Source organism: Podarcis filfolensis (genome assembly GCF_964270895.1).
Source record: "Podarcis filfolensis genome assembly, chromosome: 16".
Classification (NCBI taxonomy): Eukaryota; Metazoa; Chordata; class Lepidosauria; order Squamata; family Lacertidae; genus Podarcis; species Podarcis filfolensis.
Window position 1 is genome coordinate 22,951,890 of NC_139620.1, and position 16,792 is coordinate 22,968,681.

The 16,792-nt window shown below is 47.2% G+C and overlaps 1 protein-coding gene across 12 annotated transcripts in view; it reads right to left on the minus strand.

The window, feature by feature from the left end:
- Window positions 1–2,751: 2,751 nt before the first annotated feature.
- Window positions 2,752–16,792, minus strand: part of NF2 (NF2, moesin-ezrin-radixin like (MERLIN) tumor suppressor) — a 97,382-nt gene continuing 83,341 nt past the window's right edge. For 4 of the 12 annotated variants that reach the window (XR_014542406.1, XR_014542407.1, XR_014542410.1 and 1 more), the window contains 3 exons: window positions 4,174–6,784; window positions 3,801–4,110; window positions 2,752–3,745 (listed from right to left, as the gene is read on the minus strand). Coding sequence is in view for 2 of the 12 variants with exons in the window: in XM_083590234.1 (XP_083446360.1) it covers window positions 6,734–6,784 (51 nt within the window). In the remaining 10 variants the exon portion in view is untranslated. Of the gene's footprint in view, window positions 6,785–16,792 lie in introns of all 12 variants that reach the window. The other 8 variants (XR_014542408.1, XR_014542409.1, XR_014542412.1 and 5 more) reach the window with 2 other exon arrangements.

Below are 16,792 nucleotides of genomic sequence, written 5' to 3' on the forward strand. Positions count from 1 at the left end.
CTTCGTGACCCCATGGACCAGAGCACGCCAGGCCCTCCTGTCTTCCACTGCCTCCCGCAGTTTGGTCAAACTCATGCTGGTAGCTTCGAGAACACTATCCAACCATCTCATCCTCTGTCGCCCCCTTCTCCTTGTGCCCTCCATCTTTCCCAACATCAGGATCTTTTCCAGGGAGTCTTCTCTTCTCATGAAGTGGCCAGAGTATTGGAGTCTCAGCTTCAGGATCTGTCCTTCCAGTGAGCACTCAGGGCTGATTTCCTTAAGAATGGATAGGTTTGATCTTCTTGCAATCCATGGGACTCTCAAAAGCATCAATTCTTCAGCGATCAGCCTTCTTTATGGTCCAGCTCTCACTTCCATACATCACTACTGGGAAAACCGTAGCTTTAACTATACAGACCTTTGTTGGCAAGGTGATGTCCCTGCTTTTTAAGATGTTGTCTAGGTTTGCCAATTCTGGATCTGCACATCCTTCCACAGTGGGGACATAGGTTTCCAGTGGGAGTCGATCACAGAGAGGGTTTGCCAAACGTTGCCTTCCTCTTAGCATGTTTCTCCTTTTTGCCGTGAGTTTGTGCTTCTTCAAAGTCCATGACATCTTTGGTAAAGGCTGTTCTCCAGTTGGAGCACTTGCTGGCTAGTGTTTCCCAGTTCTCAGTGCTCATGTTAATTTTTTTTAGATTTGCCTTGAGGACATCTTTAAACCTCTTTTGTTGTCCACCGGTATTCCGTTTTCCATTCTTCAGCTGGAGATAGAATAGTTGCTTTGGAAGAAGATGATCAGGCATCCAGACAACATGACCAGTCCAGTGGAGTTGATATTGAAGAATCATTGCTTTGACGATGGTGAAGCTGAAGATTCAGAACAGACGAAAGGAAGACTTTCTTCACACAGTGCATAGTTGAGCTACGATTTTCTGAAAACCTGAAAATCGTAGCTCGGCTATGCACTGTGTGAAGAAAGACTTTCTTTTGTCAGTTCTGAATCTTCAGCTTCACTGGATATCCATGAATTCTAGTGGAGAAAGGGAGAAAAACTTTGCTCTCTCTACCCTCTCCATATGCATAATATTACACAATTCTATCATCTGACCTCTTACTCAACTTTTCTCTAAACTAAAAGGTCCCAAATGTTGCAAACTTTCCTCTCCAGGGCATGAGAACTTTATTCAGACATTATTGAAGACTCTAGCTGTGCCACTGCATTACTTTCTGCTGCAGAGTGAACTCCCAATGCACCATTTGATATGCATTTAAGTTCCAGCCTAGATAATGGATCTTTGATATTTCAAGGGAGAATTACACCTGCGACATGGCTTTGTAAGTCACCGATTTTATTAACACTGAAGCAACCCTTCTATGTCACCGCAGTCCTTAAAACTCACAAAGACGAGTTCTTTTCTCACCCTTTGTGGATAATCATTGTTCCTGGAATGCAACTCGAGATGATTCTGCTATTGTTCTACGCTGGAACAGAATGTATTTGAATCCGCATGCATTGTGTTTTACATTCTCTAATGCTTTCAGCTATACAGAATTTGCTGCCATTTATTAATTGTTGCTTTTTGAATATTGGTAGGCATCTAGAGGGCACAAGATTGGTAAAGGCAGAGAGAGGGGAGTAGGAATGTGGTTATACAAGCTTTAAAAAGAAAAGCATTAAAAGGTGATCCCATGTTGCAGGTTGTGGCGGCTCACATGTAATAATTCCTCATCTTTTTACTAACCTATAAGAACATAAGCTGCTGGATCAGGCCAATGGCCCATCTAGTCCAGCATCTTGTTCTCACAGTGGCCAACCAGGTGCCCCAATGGGAAGCCCACAAGCAGATGCCCATTAATTTCAATGGGTTTACTCTTGAGTAGGGCTAATATGGGATCCAACCCTAGATGATGATGGTGATTTGGGTGCCTGTCTCCCACTTTTATGGATTCTGATCGTGATGGTTGGCAGTACTCCATCACAGAAGTTGCATCTTGCATTAATGTTTACTTAGTAATCAAAACTTTAAAAACCCTGTATTTTAAAAACTGAATTTCTGACTTCCAATTGTTCAGCTTATAGCTAGGCCTCCCCTCCCCCAATTAAGGTTGCTGAAGTGAAGAAAGGTGTGTATGTTGGGGGATAACCAAAAATAGATTTTTGTGAGAAAGGAATTGGAAGGTATCATCATCATCATCATCATCATCTCACCCTTCAGGCTACGGCCCCAGGGCAGGTTATATGACAATATTAGAGACAACTTTAAAACAACTTACAATCACAAAATAAGGTGTGTCCTTAAAATGTACACCTCAAGTCTAAAAGGACAGGGCAAAGAGGTGGGTGTTCAGCATTCACCAGAAGCTGTATAAGGTGCCAGGCACAGCTCTGTGGAAAGGGAGTTCCACAACTTAGGGGCCACCACAGGGAAGGTCCTTTCCCAGGCCACCACCTCCCCCCACCGCCGCTGAGCCTCTGAGAACTACAAAGGAGGGCCCTCCCCTGTCGATCTTGGAGCCCAAGAGGGTCTGTAGGGAAGAAGGTCTTTCAGATACTCAGGTAAATTCCTGGCCTGAGATACACCCAGAGATAGTCCTTTTCCAAGTATGTTCACCGCTCGTTCTAAGCCCTTGTTTTGCGCTCACCTCTGGCTGATGGCCATCCAGTTTTGGGAGGTGGGAATCAAAGCAGATCCTGCATACTTGAAGCCCACCCAGCCACCCATATTTGAGAACAAACGACAAGAACTGCCTCCCACGGCGGATCTCTCCAAGTACTTGGAACTTTTATTAAAACCCAAAATGAGAAACAAATCAATTCTGCAGAGTATGTAACAATCCATGGGAATAGAAAATAGGGTCTGTCCATATCAAGACCCCCCCCCTTTAAGGAAACAACACAATTTGAGGGGGGGGTGCGACAGATATCTGAATTTCAGATATACATTTTCAATATTCAGTACAAACTTCTTTTTTGTAAAAAATAATAGTATCAAGAGAGACACTCCCATCTGAGAAAACAAGTTGGGGCTGGGGGAAAAGGTTGTTGCACCAAACTCTGGGTTGAACATCTGGGCTAGATGCATGTCTGGGATCCAGTGACAGAGGCCCCAGGGATCAAATGTGTCTGAAGGCTGGGCCCCCACACCCTAATTTAAGGGCGAGGAATGCCTGGCCCTCCAGTTGTTGTTGACCTCTAATTCCCAGAAGCCACCATGATCTAATGGCCAGGGATGATGACTTCAACAACATCTGGAAGGCTACAGGTTCCCATTACCTACCTCCAGACAGAGACCATGCTGAGGGTCAGCTGCTGTTTCGTATTTCAGGCAGCAAATCTGTCTCCAAAATCTCACACACCCTACTTGCTTTTTACTCCACGGTTGCCCAATTTGCAGTACAGGAGCCAAATGCAACAAGAGAGGTCGGGCGACGCTTGGGTGAACGAGAGAACTAACCAGAGGGAGTGGCACCCACACCACCCACTCCAAAATCCAAAGATACCCACATGCCTTTAAAAAAAAAAGTTGGCAACCCCTGGATAGGCAATGCAGAAAATGCAACTTCGACTCACGTGTGGTTAAGGCCACCAAACCCACGTCTGGTTCTAGGGCCTGACTTGCCCGCTTCTGAAAAGTGTTTGTGGATATGCGATGGAGAAGACCCTGCTTAAAATGCTGTGCCACCAATGCAGGGTGGGCACAGGCCGTATCTTTAAGTCTGGGACGCGGTCTTTTGAGCAGTGAAGTCAAGAAGAGCCCTGCTGGATCAGGCCAGTGGCCCATCTAGTTGAGCATCCTGTTCTCCTGGGGGTCAACTGGATGCCCCTGGGAAACTCAGAAAGCAGGATCTGAGTGCAGGATCTGTCTCTCCTCCTGTGGCTTTCAGCAAGTGGGATTCAGAAGCATTACTGCCCCCAGAGCAAAGCCATCGTGGCTAGAAGACACTAGCAGTGTTCTATTGATAGTGGAGGGTGGATCAGGAGGACTCTGGCAACAGTGGGAACCAGTGAGCTCTGCAGAGCTGGCCCAGTTCCTAATGGATGAACACCGCTGGAGTAACACCCAAGGCAACCGTCTAAGGCAGCCTTTCTCAACCTGTGGGTCCCCAGATGTTGCTGAACTACAACTCCCATCACCCCTAGCTAGCAAGGCCAGAGCTCAGGGATGATGGGAGTTGTAGTTCAACAACATCTGGGGACCCACAGGTTGAGAACCGCTGGTCTAAGGAAACAAAGCCTTATTTCACTGCAAGTGCCATGGCTCTCTCAAAGATTCAGATAAATGCAGAGTAAAACGATTTGGGCCTCAGCCCCTGTGAAGTGAGGAGGCCCACCAGCATTTCAAAAAACATTTGAGTTTGCTCTTTAAAAAGCTAAAAAGCGACTTTAAAATGGCTTTGACAATCTAAGCCAAAACATGGTTTGCCATTACCGGCAAAAGACAGAGAAAGCTGTTGTAAGAACACCAGAAGAGCCTGGCTGCTGGATCAGGCCAATGGCCCATCTAGTCCAGCATCCTGTTCTCACAGTGGCCAACCAGATGCTCCAATGGGAAGCCCACAAGCAGGATCTGAGCACAACGGCAACTGCCTGCACTTGTGATTCCCAGTTACTGGCATTCAGAAGCATACGGCCTCCGACAGTGGAGGTGGAACCCAGCCATCATGGCTAGTGGCCATTGAGAGATGTATCCTCCAAGAATTTGTCCAATCCTAAACTTTCGTCAAGTGTTTTCTTTCTCTTACTCGCCTGGAAAAGCAAGAGCCTCTCTTTTCAGCTGTCCAGAAACTCCAGCTGCTTACATCCAATTTTGAGTGATGCAAGGCAGAACCAGTCGGTGTTTTGAGGATCCTGAACAGGACATCACCCAATGCACCTTTAATCTAGCATCTTTCAAACAAGATGGCCAGGTTCAGACTGACTGGGCTTTTCTCACTGTGCTGCTACTAGTAACCCCAGAAACAACCCTTTGGTTATAAGCTCAGCCTCCCCCTGGCCCCTCTACTCCTGTTTTCGAACTTGTATGAATCCATCGCTTCGACCGATCAGAAAACAAGGAAAGGCGAGACAAGGTGAGCCTACAGGCGTGGTGGCCATGTTGGAAGTGGGAAACTAACGCGGCTGGGGTTTTATGTTTATTTTGGGAACAGCACCACTTTGAGAGCAATAGAAACTCCACCTTTAAAATGGCAGGCCTCTTTAGTCATTGCATCCCTTGATAGCAGCACAAAAAGGAGATCAACGGGACCAGGGGGCAGCGCAAAGGCTTGGAAGCTAGAAAATTCATCTGAGGCTTTTGAGCCAGAGAGATCGTCTCTCACTGAGGTATTGCAGTACACAAAGAGTTGCGGGTTTCTTTTTTAAAGGACCGAAGATCAGAATGAAGGAAGCTGAGAAGGAAAAGGATTTGTGTGTGAGTGAGAGTAGTTTAGTGTATGCATGTTGCTCCCTGACAGTCATCCCACAGGAGTGAATGCTGGGTGTTTTTTTGCAAAGCGACACGTATTTTCTCAGGCATGAAGCCACTGCAGTCTAGTACTCAATTTAACTTTAAAAAGCAAAAAAGGAGTCTTTACAAAGAGGCGCCTGCCCTGTCAGTTAAGAATTCAAAATCTCACAGTGCATTAGTGTGGGTTGGGATCAAATGGCGGAGGGGCTCTGTTGTTCTGCATCTAAAAGTCCTGCATCTTCCACAGCACCTTGGGTTGGGGTTTCTGGGCCCCCAAATTCCCCATACTTCTCCCTCCCCGTTCCTGACGCTATCACAGTTCTTAGGAGAAGCACATTTTTGCACAAAAAACCCCACCCCAAATCCCATGATTAAAATGATTTGAAACAAAGTGCAAAAACAAAATACGAAACCCTGGGTCAAGATGGCATGGGGGAAGGATTGTAGTTCAGTTTTTGGAGCATCTGCTTTTGCTGGGAGATACCCCCTGCCCCAAATCCTGGAGAGACGCTGCCAATTGGTGTGGACACTACTGAGCTAAGTGGACCCAGTGGTCTGTCTCAGCAGTTCAGAAGGAAGGAGAGAGCATGACATCTAAGAGAGGCTCCCTGATTATCCTTCCATTTGGTTCAGAATGTAGGGAGCGAAGTTGAAGTCACTTGTTGAGCAAGGGGGAAACGAATATGCAGCACCCACGATGGCCTCACAACAGATCGCGCAACAAGAACCGGCTGTTGCGCCAGGATCGGCTGTTCCCCAACAAGCTTACTCCCGTGCAACTGTTGCACCAGATCCCTTTGTCGTGCAAGCTTTAAACTCTGCCACCCACGAGCACATGGGGTCTTGCGCTAGCAGACAGAGCATGCTAGATGTTAAAGGCTCCTTGATGGGAGCTTCAGGAAAGAGCCGCCTCTCTCGTCCGCAGGAGGGAGCAGAGTCGTGCCCCTACAGAGAGGTGGGAAGCGAAAAGGGGTCTCATGCTGGTGCCGCACCCACCCCGTCTTAGGAGCACGTTAATACAAGTCACAATCAATACAAACACTTTTTAAAAAAGGAAAGAAAGAAGAAGCTAAATGGTATATCACAGTCGTGTGTTATACAAAGATTATTAAAAACCAAAAAAACTACAAAGTACAAAGCGGGGAGCATCACGTCAAACTCTTCGAAAACGCGTGAAGAGGGGGTCACAGTTCAGGGGGCAGCTGGGAAGGAGGGATTCGTGGCCGGCTATGGCTGAGTCCTCAAACGGAGGGTCCGCATCAGTCGGGCGCTGGCTCAGGAGCAAAGAACCGGCTCGCTTACTAGAGCTCCTCGAAGAAGGCCACACGGGACTTTGTGCTCTGCAAGGTGAGCTGGGGGAGAGAAAAACAAAACACACAGGAATATAATAAAAGAGGGTGCTGGCTTCCTGCTCTGCTGGGAAAACTGCCTTAAGGCATAGCTGTCAACTTACAGATTTGAAAATAAGGGTCCAGCAGCCTCAAAAATAAGGGATCAGCAGCCAAAATAAGGGATTTTAGCCAACCAGCAGCTAAACAAAGCCTCAAGCGGTGGTTCCTACAGTGCAGCAACCTGGCAAAGGGGATGCAGCAAGGAAAACCACCGTCACCTCTCCGCTGGGAAGCGCTGAGCAAAGGCGAGTCCCCAGGCAACGCGGCCGATTTGATCGGCACAAAGCATGCAAGCTCCACCCCTAGTCGTTCTTAGACTCCTTATTGGGTGAGCAACACAGCCAAGCAACACAGTTGGAGCCTCCCTCCTCCCTGGCTGGCAGGGAGGGAGGGAGAGGAGCTGCTTCCTTTGAAACCCAGGAAATTTAAGGGACATCATCAATAAGGGACAGCAGCAGGACACAGCGCTGGGATAAAGGACTTTCCCGCCTAATAAGGGATGGTTGACAGCTATGCCTTAAGGAATGGTGGGAGATGGAAGGAAGCAGCGAGCTGCCTTCTGCCAGGAATGAGACGTGTCTGAGCCTGCTAGAGCACATGAAAATGACCCTTGGCTAATCCAGTACCTTATTTTCTGCAGTCAAGACCCAAATGCCTCCAGCTACTACATGAGTAGACTCCAGAGGGGGATGGCTCTTTCCCAGCTTGGCAACTGATGTTCAGATACACTGCTTCTTTTCATGGAGGTTTTGCTGAGACATCCTGGCAGATCTCAGCACCTCCTACTCCACAAATGCTGCCAATTAGCTACCAGACGGTGCTGGCTTTGGTGTATAGAGTCCTACTGGGACCAGGCTATCTGAAAAGGCATCTCACCCCTTATATACCCCATCAATCGCAGAGCTCTGAGGGAGAGGGCTTCCTGCAGACACCATCTTCTCAGGAGGTCCATTCTATACAATGCAGGAGTCAGGTCCTTTTTGTGGAGGCCCCTACACTTAACTCCCCCCCCCTTTAAATCTTACATAGGCAATGTCTTTTTGGTGCCCACTGAAGACCTGGAATAAGACAACATGATTGATGAAATTAATCACATAGGTTACATAATTTCGCCAGAGTCGGTAGCAAGATGGATACTGTAGCTTTGGGGCAGAAGATGAACTGTGGCAGAATAGAAACAGCATTGCACGTGACAAATGCGGCGCAGAATGGAAAACAACGCACCTTCTTCCCTCCCTGCCTCCCGCAGCCATATTAAGGATCAGTGGTGCGCCAGAACCTTGAAGCATTTCAGGAAAAGCAGATGCTGCACAGGAAGCCAAGATTCCCAGGTATGCTGCAGCTGTGAAGCTTAAGCAGGTGTGCATGGATGAATGGGAACAAAATCTAAAACATGCCAGGCTTTAAAAAAAGAGAGAGTATACAACTGGTTCTTATAGTGGCAAAAGAGGAGGCAAAAAAGGCATGTGGGAAACTTCTGATGGAATTGCTGAAGCTGCTGGCAGCAGTCATTGCCTCTCAACCTCACAGGGTTGTTATGTGGATTAAATGAGGACCTGGGAGAACCATGTTCAAATTCCCGCTTGGCCGTATGACGACCACTGGGTGACCTTGGACCAGTCACTGCCTCTCTCGGCCTAACCTACCTCACAGGGTTGTTGTGGGGATTAAATGAGGAGGGGGGAAGAACCATGTGTGCTTTCAGCTCTTTGGAGAAAAAGGTGAAATAGAAATGCAATTATCTAACAATAATTTGCATGGATTGATAAGAATCATTTGTGCAAGCACGTCCAACTCCCAAGAGACTGCAATCTACTCACAGTATAAGAAAAGCTGGCAGTGATCTACCCATTGACAATGTTGTTGAGCTTTTTTTAGGAAGCCAAAGCTGGGTTTCCCCCCCTTTTTTTGGGGGGTAACAATTCTCAGGGGGTCCAAAGATTGACCAGGGGCACCCCGCAACTGACCACTAGATCACGATCAGCCTGTTGCTGTAAATGTACCAGTGATGAGGATGAGGGGCTTTGATACATATATTTTATTACATATAAAAATCCAACAGAAATGATCCATATACCCTCATCCGCATAGAGCCAGGTGCCGCGGGGGGAGACGGCCCTATTAGAAAAGGGTAGAGTTATTATTAAAGTTATTATTAAAGTTGAGTAAGTTTGAGAAACGCCAAGCCATATGATAGTGTCAGGATGCTGTCAGCAGTTCCCAGCTGGTTGCCCAGGAAAGTATACAGACAAGGGAAGGTTTCTTACCATCCTTTTTTATTTCAATCTTTAAAGAGAGAGGCTATAGAAACCAGCCTCTTGGATAATGGTGTTGTCCCGAGTGAATCTCCACCCTCCTTCTCTCCCACTTCGTCATTCGTCATTCTCATCACCAACTCTACGGGTGCCGCTACATGCCCTCTGTCTTTGAGCTCTTTGCTCTCCTACTTTTAAAGCTCGCCGGGTTCTGGGAGAGGGAGGGTCTGGAATGCTTTCTAATGACAACATGTCAGCTGGGTGTTGTTGCTCTGGCTCTCCCATGATTTCCCAACTTTCCCCCTCATCTGCCTCTGAGCTGCGACCTCCCTCAAACCCCTGTTGTAAATCTATACTGTCTTCCTCTTCCTCCTCCCTGGAAGGGTCAGGAAGGAGAGGCGGTCTCCACCATTCCTCCTCTGCCCAGTCCCTGACAGATAGCAATCTTCAAATATCTGAAGGGCAGTCCCATTGACGATGGAGCATTCTGCAGTTCCAGCAAGCAGGGCTTGGACCAACGGATTCTAATGACAAGAAAGGAAATTCCGACTAAGCATTAGGAAGAGCTCCCTGGTTGCGAGAGCTGTTCAGCAGCATAAGAGACTTTCTTGGAAGGTGGTGGACTTCCCTTCGTTGGAGCTGCTTAAAGCAGAGGTTGGGTGGCCACCTGTCAGTGATTCTTTAGCAGCGATTCCTGCATTGCAGGGGGCTGAGCAAGATAACCCTCAGGGGGTCCCTTCCAGCTCTACAACTCTATGATTCTACAAGCAATGTTCCGCGCTCACTTCCCACCTGGGCCAGCAATCAGATGTACTCGTCTCCGCTGCGCTTTTCTGTAATCACAAGAAGCAGAGAGACAATGGCAAGTGGAGAGTGACCTCGACAGAGCGTTGAGTGCTATTCAAGAGGACTCTGGTCTTTCCAAGTGTATTTTGCCCCTCTGGATTTCTCTCTCTCTCTCTCTCTCTCTGCTCGGCTCATCTCACTGTCTAAAGGAAAAATGAGTCACCCGCAAATGGATCCTGGGGTTTGTGTGGGCACAGAAATATGTATGATAATGGAGAGGGGTGTGTGACAAGCTAGGCTTCAACAGAGGCTGGAGGGATTTAACAGGAATGCCAGGAGATCCAAATGACACATATTCTCTTAGGAAGACAGGCATCTGTCCCTTTGCAGGCCACGCTATTTGTCCACCTGAGGCCAGAATTGTCTTCTTTTGAGTGGCAATGACTCTGAAGGGTCTAGTAGAAACGATCTTTCCCATTACCTGCAAACCTGATCTTTTTTCTTTTCTTTTTTAAGCTGGAGGTGTCTGGGCCTGAACCTGGGGTCTTACTGTCAGGAACCGTGCTGAGGAGGGCTGCACTGAGGAAGAAAATGGTGGGAGCCACCCCCTCCTCCTGATCCTGAATCTTCCCAGGAGCAGGAGGACAGTATAGGTTTGGAACAGTGGTTTGCAGAGGGGCATAGTTCAGAAGGCAGAAGCTGGGAAACACTGGATGGGGAACAGCTAGCAGAAGAAACATTAGAAAAGAAAGAGTTAACAGATTCACAGTCTCTGGAAAGCATTCATTCCCCCCCTTCCCCAAAGATACAGAGAGCTCAGAAAGCGTTAGAACAGAAAGCACATAGGGTACAAACTCAGATTACAAGATGTAGCAGTGATGTAGATTAATAGGAACGGTGGGGGGTGAGCCTTAATTCGAAGCACCACCATTTCTAGGTAGACGTGTTCTTTTCTCTCTCACTGTGATTATTAAAGAATCTAATTGGTAAGATGTTCCTTTTGTTTGATCTTATTTACTGCCATGGGGGACGAAGCTGATTCCCCGAAGCCTGACACTTACCCAGTGTTCTACCACTGAGCTTTAGGAACCTTTCCATAAAGATTAACATAAGATTCCTGTCCTCATGCTTCTGAAGGAAGGTCTGATTTAAACAGACCTGCATGAAAACCTCTGAAGGGGGCTGGAAGGATTTTGGAACTGCCATCAATGGCCGAACCATCACCAAGTAATGTGAATTTGCACACCTGTTGATAACCTAAGAAGAGCCTGTTGGGTCAGGCCAATGGTCTGTCTAGTCTAGCATCCTGTTCTCACCATTGCTAGAGGTCTATGGAAAACCTGAGAGCAGAACCAAAACACAAAAGCTCCTGTGGCTTCCTGCAACTGGTATTCAGAAGAATTAGTGCTTCCAACCATGGAGACAGAGCCCAGCCATTGCGGCTAACAGCTATCAATAGCCCTCTCCTCTATGAATTCATCCAGTCCTCTTTTAAAGCCATCCAAGTTGGTGGCCTCTCCTGCAGGAGACAGTTCCACAGATTTGCTATGCGCTACATGAATAAGTCCTTTCTTTTGCCTGTTCTGAATCTTCCCGCATTCAGCTTCATGAGATGTCCATGAATTCTAGCGTTGTGAGAGGGATAATTTTTTTCCTCCTCTATCCACATTCGTCAAGCCACGCATATAAATTTATGCACTTCTGTCATGCCAAAGTGTTTTGCTCAAAGTGTTATTTGTTTTAAAAGGGCTATTAACAAATGGTAGTGTTGAGAGGGGCATGTGACAGTCCGTTAGACACCTGAATATGGATATCATATCTCCTCTCAGTCTCCTCTTACCCAGGCTAGACGTACCCAATTCCTTCAACCGTTCCTCATAAGGCTTGGCCTCCAGACCCTTGATCATCTTAGTTGACTTCCTCTGCACACATGTTGAGCAGTCCCACCTTCTTTCTCTCTGTTACCCAATAGCAATTCTCAATGCTCCCCATGCAGAAGACCTACTTACTACTCACTTGCTCTTCCTCTTGTTTCGAACATAGCAGAATAAACCTGTTACTGTTTAAAACCTCGCTTGCAAACCTGAGCTCATTCTGAGCTTTACCCCTCCCCGACCTTCTCCCTGCAACTGTTGGCTACTTGTGTATCCTCTTCCTTCACAATTTCCCCTTTCTTCCATTTCTTATACATGCCTTTATTAAATCTCAGCTCATCCGTAAGCTCCTTACGCAGCCACACTGGTTTCTTTAGAAGCCTCCCGCTTTTCTTTCTTGTTGGAATTGTCAGCATTTGTGCCTTCGGTATTTCACCTTTAAGAAACTCGCATCCATCTTGGACTCCCTTCTCTTTAAGCATTTCTTACTGTGGGAAATCACCTAGCAGTTCCTTAAGCTTTTTGAAATCAGCCTTCATAAAGTGCATGCCTGGCTACACCCAGCTTTCCCTTGCCTCTGTATCATGAAACCCAAGAGGACTTGATCACTGCCTCCCAAGATTCCCAATACTTCCAGCTTGTCTTTCTGCCTTCTGAGAAATGAAATAGTCAGAAAGGCAATGGAGGAGCTTGTTGGACTTTACATTCTTAGCAGAGTTTGAGTTCCAACAGATACCAGGGTAGTTGAAGTCTCCCATGACTGCTATAACTCTCCTTTTTGAATGTTTGGTAATCTGCTCCAGTAATTTGGGAATCTGCATTCAAGTATTCCATCCCGCTTGGAGGACTATAGCAGGAAGGTCACAGCTGTTTCCCTCTCCTACAGTTTTTACTCATATACTCTCAATCTGCCTTCCATACTCCCAAGTTATGAATCTCTTCCCAAGTTTACACATCCTTTACATATAATGCTACTCCCCCCCTTCTTATTTGGTTTATTCTGTTTGAATAGGCTATACCCCCAATTTCTACATTCCAGTCATGAATCTCATTTCACCAGGTTTCAGTAATGTCTATTAGACCGTATTTGTCAACCTGTATTAAGAGCTCAACTTTATCTTGCTCGTTTCCCATACTCTGTGCATTAGTATAGAGACAACTGAGTCATTTTCCTGCTACCTTCTTCTCGTTTCCTGCTCTTTAGCAGGTTTCTGTAGCACTGCCTCGGTTTCCTGTGCATCAATGTAGCTATTATCCCCAGTACCAGGTGTTCCCCATCTGTAATATCGTCTCCCTCCCCATCAGGATTTAGTCATATCACTCCACACCTATTATGCTGGGTGCCTGCTTGCTTCTGATAAATGGCTTGGGACTCAAATACCTGAAGGATCGCCTCTTCCTATATCAGCCTCTTAAGTGAGGTTAGTTATCCTAAGTGCAGTTAGTTATCCACCATCTGCGAAAAGAGCCTTGTCTTTGGTAGCCCCTAACATTTGGAATGGCCTTCCCAAAGGTGTATAGTTAACACTGACTTTACACTCACTTCTGCCAAGGTGTTTTTAAAGTGGGTTACTTCAGTTAGTTCATATGGGTTTAGAATTGTCTCATTTTTCGTGTTTCATTTTGGCGACATGTTTAAGTTTACTCATGCATATTGCATATCACTATTGCATACACAGAGGGTTGAAGGGCAGTCTAGAAATGTTTTAATAAAATAATAAACAAGCAAGCAAACAAACAAACAAAGGAGCAAAGGAAGCTGTATTATACCATGCCAGATGATCAGACCATCTAGTTCAGTAATGTCTACACTGACTGGCAGCATCCCTCTAGGATTTCAGACATAGTTCTCTCCCAGTCCTACCTAGAGATGGCAGGGATTGAACCTGGGTCCTTCTCCACGCAGAGCAGAGGCCCTGCCACTGAGCTACGGCCCTTCTCCTTAACAATTAGTAATAATAATTAGAAAAACAATAACCACCCATTTAAACCAATAGCTTGAGTTGCTTTTTACCAACCCCCAACACATTGCGGTTGTAAATTTCCACAAGTGAAACATGCACAAGCTATCTTGATGGCAAGTGTCACGGCTTCACCGGGAAGACTCTGGCAATCCGTTTCGCAAGAGCGCCGTGGAATTCTCTTAAGACACCCCCCGGCTTCCTCTTCAGAGATCTATAGCTCTGAGATGCACAGGCAGAAGCGGGCGACAGCTAAACTGCTTTGGCTTCTCTCATGTAAACACCCTTCTCCAGATCCCTTTAGGGCAGAGGACAAAGCCAGCAGCCCCTTCAACAGGAAGGAGAGAGCATGTTTGTGTGAATCTTATTGCAATACTGCAGGAAGGCGACTGTGAAAGCAACCCACCGCAGACCTTATGAGATAATTGCCGTATTTGATTACTACCTCCTTAATCGGCATCCTAGGACACATCATGCCTCCCAGATTATCAAACGAGTTGCGGCGCATCTAAAAGGTGCTTAGCTAATTGGGAACATTATTTCCGGCAGACACAAAGCCATGAGCGGCTCCAGTCAAAGGGTCGGGCGTTCTGCTGAGAAATAGCCTCTTACAGGAAGCGTTGAGTGCACTGTAACTCACGCTCGCCGGCTTCCCTGGCTGCTACTCCTACACCTGCCGGCCTCAAATGCCTTTTGCACACCAGTTCCTTGGCCCTACAGTCGATCATGCGGCTCGGCACGGGTTCTGGCAACTCGGGTTTTAAAGGATCTGTTAGCAAGCAACGGGGAGGACTAAACAACAGCAAGCTCAACGGCATGACCGGGTATAGATTAGGCAACTTCCTTTGCAACTACTTTTTGCTGGGGGCGGGGGGGGGGGGCTGGAATGAAGAAGAGACTACTGCAGAGGCTTGATGCCCTCTGCTGGAATGTATCCAGCGGCTGCCTCCAATGGCAGCAAACGGCTGCCTAGTTTCTGCTCTGCCTATGCACACTTTCTTAGGTAACAAGTGCAGACAATCCTGGCCGCTTCTGGCACCAGCCTGATCATAGCTGTCAACTTTTCCCTTTTCTTGTGAGGAATCCTATTTGGAATAAGGGAATTTCCCTTAAGAAAGGGAAATGTTGACAGCTGTGAGTCTGATGCTAAACAGGAAGAAGACAGAGCAGAACCTCCCCTCGGTTTGGTGGCAGCCTGTAAGTGGATGGAGGTCGTGGAATCACAGAATCATAGAAGCGTAGAGTCATTCTAGTCCAACCCCTGCAAAGCAGGAATCACAGCTAAAAATCCCTGAGAAATGGCCAGCCATCCTCCGTTGAAGCACCTCCAACGAAGGGGAGCCCACCACCTTCTGAGGGAGCCTGTTCTGCTGTCAAACAGCTCTTGCCATCAGAAAGTTTAGTCAGAATCTCCTTTACTGTCATTTGAATCCATTGGTTCGGATCCTGCCCTCTGGAGCAGCAGATAACAAGCTTGCTCCACCTTCCACGGGACAGCCCTTTGTATGAAGCACGCAATGGATTTGAAATGGATGGGATGGTTACAAATATAATTCCAGCATCAAGTATACAAATCAAGACCATCTGAAAGTTAGCACAGGTGCTGGGTGTGTGAAATCAGGTGTATTTAAAGCCTCACTAGAACTCCATCCTACTACGTGACATGCAGAAGAAGAAAGGTTTAGCTCAGTGAAGTATTGACGATATGGGAAACCGCGGCTGGCAGAGAACAAATTCTTTTAAAAACACGTTGTATCTGTTCAAATACAAGCTGCCGCCAAATGCAGGCTGCATTCCTAAAACAAAACCTATGAAATCCTGGCTCCTTTACCTACCAGAACACCATTACAGGCCACACTCAGGTTTAAATGCAAGTCAGAAAGTGTGGTCCCTATTCACACCAATATGGTAATAATAATAGCATTAGGAATCCAGCTGGAGGGCCACAGGCTAGGCCCCCCCCCCCCGATCGCAGCATGAATGAACTATCAAGTAAAGATATAAATACAGTGGAACCTCTGTTTTAGAGCGTCTCAGAAGCTGAACGTTTCGGAACCCAAATGCCAGAAACCCGGAAGTAATTGCTTCCATTTTTTAATGTGCCTCAGAAGTCTAAGGGCTTCTGAGGTGCATTTCTCAATTTCCATCATTGAAACTGCCGACAGCCCTTTGTGCCTCAGTTGTTGAGCGTTTTGGAAGTCAAACGGTCTTCTGGAACAGATTACGTTCAACAACCGAGGTTCCACTGTACAGTGGTACCTCGGGTTACATTCGCTTCAGGTTACATACGCTTCAGGTTACAGACTCCGCTAACCCAGAAATAGTACCTCGGGTTAAGAACTTTGCTACAGGATGAGAACAGAAATCGTGCAGCGGCGGCACAGCGGCAATAGGAGGCCCCATTAGCTAAAGTGGTGCTTCAGGTTAAGAACAGTTTCAGGTTAAGAACAGACCTCCGGAAAGAATTAAGTACGTAACCAGAGGTACCACTGTACAGGGGTCTGCTAGATCAGGCCAATGGCCTATCTAGTCCAGCATCCTCTGCTCACAGCGCCCAGCCAGACTGCTATTGCGGGAAGCCAGCAAGCGGGACCTGAGAGCAAGAGCCTTCTTCCCTCCTGCAGTTTCTAGCAACTGGTATTCAGAAGCACTGCTGCCTCCAAGTGCAGATGTCTATTTCTAAATTGTGGGAAGGACAGGATTTTATCCAAGGAGATCCATCTGGGAGACCCCACAGAGCCGCGCCAAGCCTTATTTGCGCTGCCTCTGCCAGCCAAGGAGTGTGGGAGGACGCCCGGCACCGTTAGGCAGAATCTCACAAATTGGGGAGTTCCCCGCCAGACGCTGAAGGTCTGGCCCACATCTCTCCTCCACGGCTGCCTCCTCACATCCAATTAAAGCTAGCTGTGTGCATCCCTGCCCGCCGCCAGAGGAATTAAGTTTGCTCTTGGCTGAGCGGACGGACGCTTTCTGCCTCTGATCCTGCGGGGAACGGTGCACTGTCGAAAACAGCAGCTCCGCCAGAAAGCGGGGGGTGGGGGGTGGGAGAGAGAGATGAAATACTGGTGTGTGTCTCTCTCTGTTGCAAAAGGA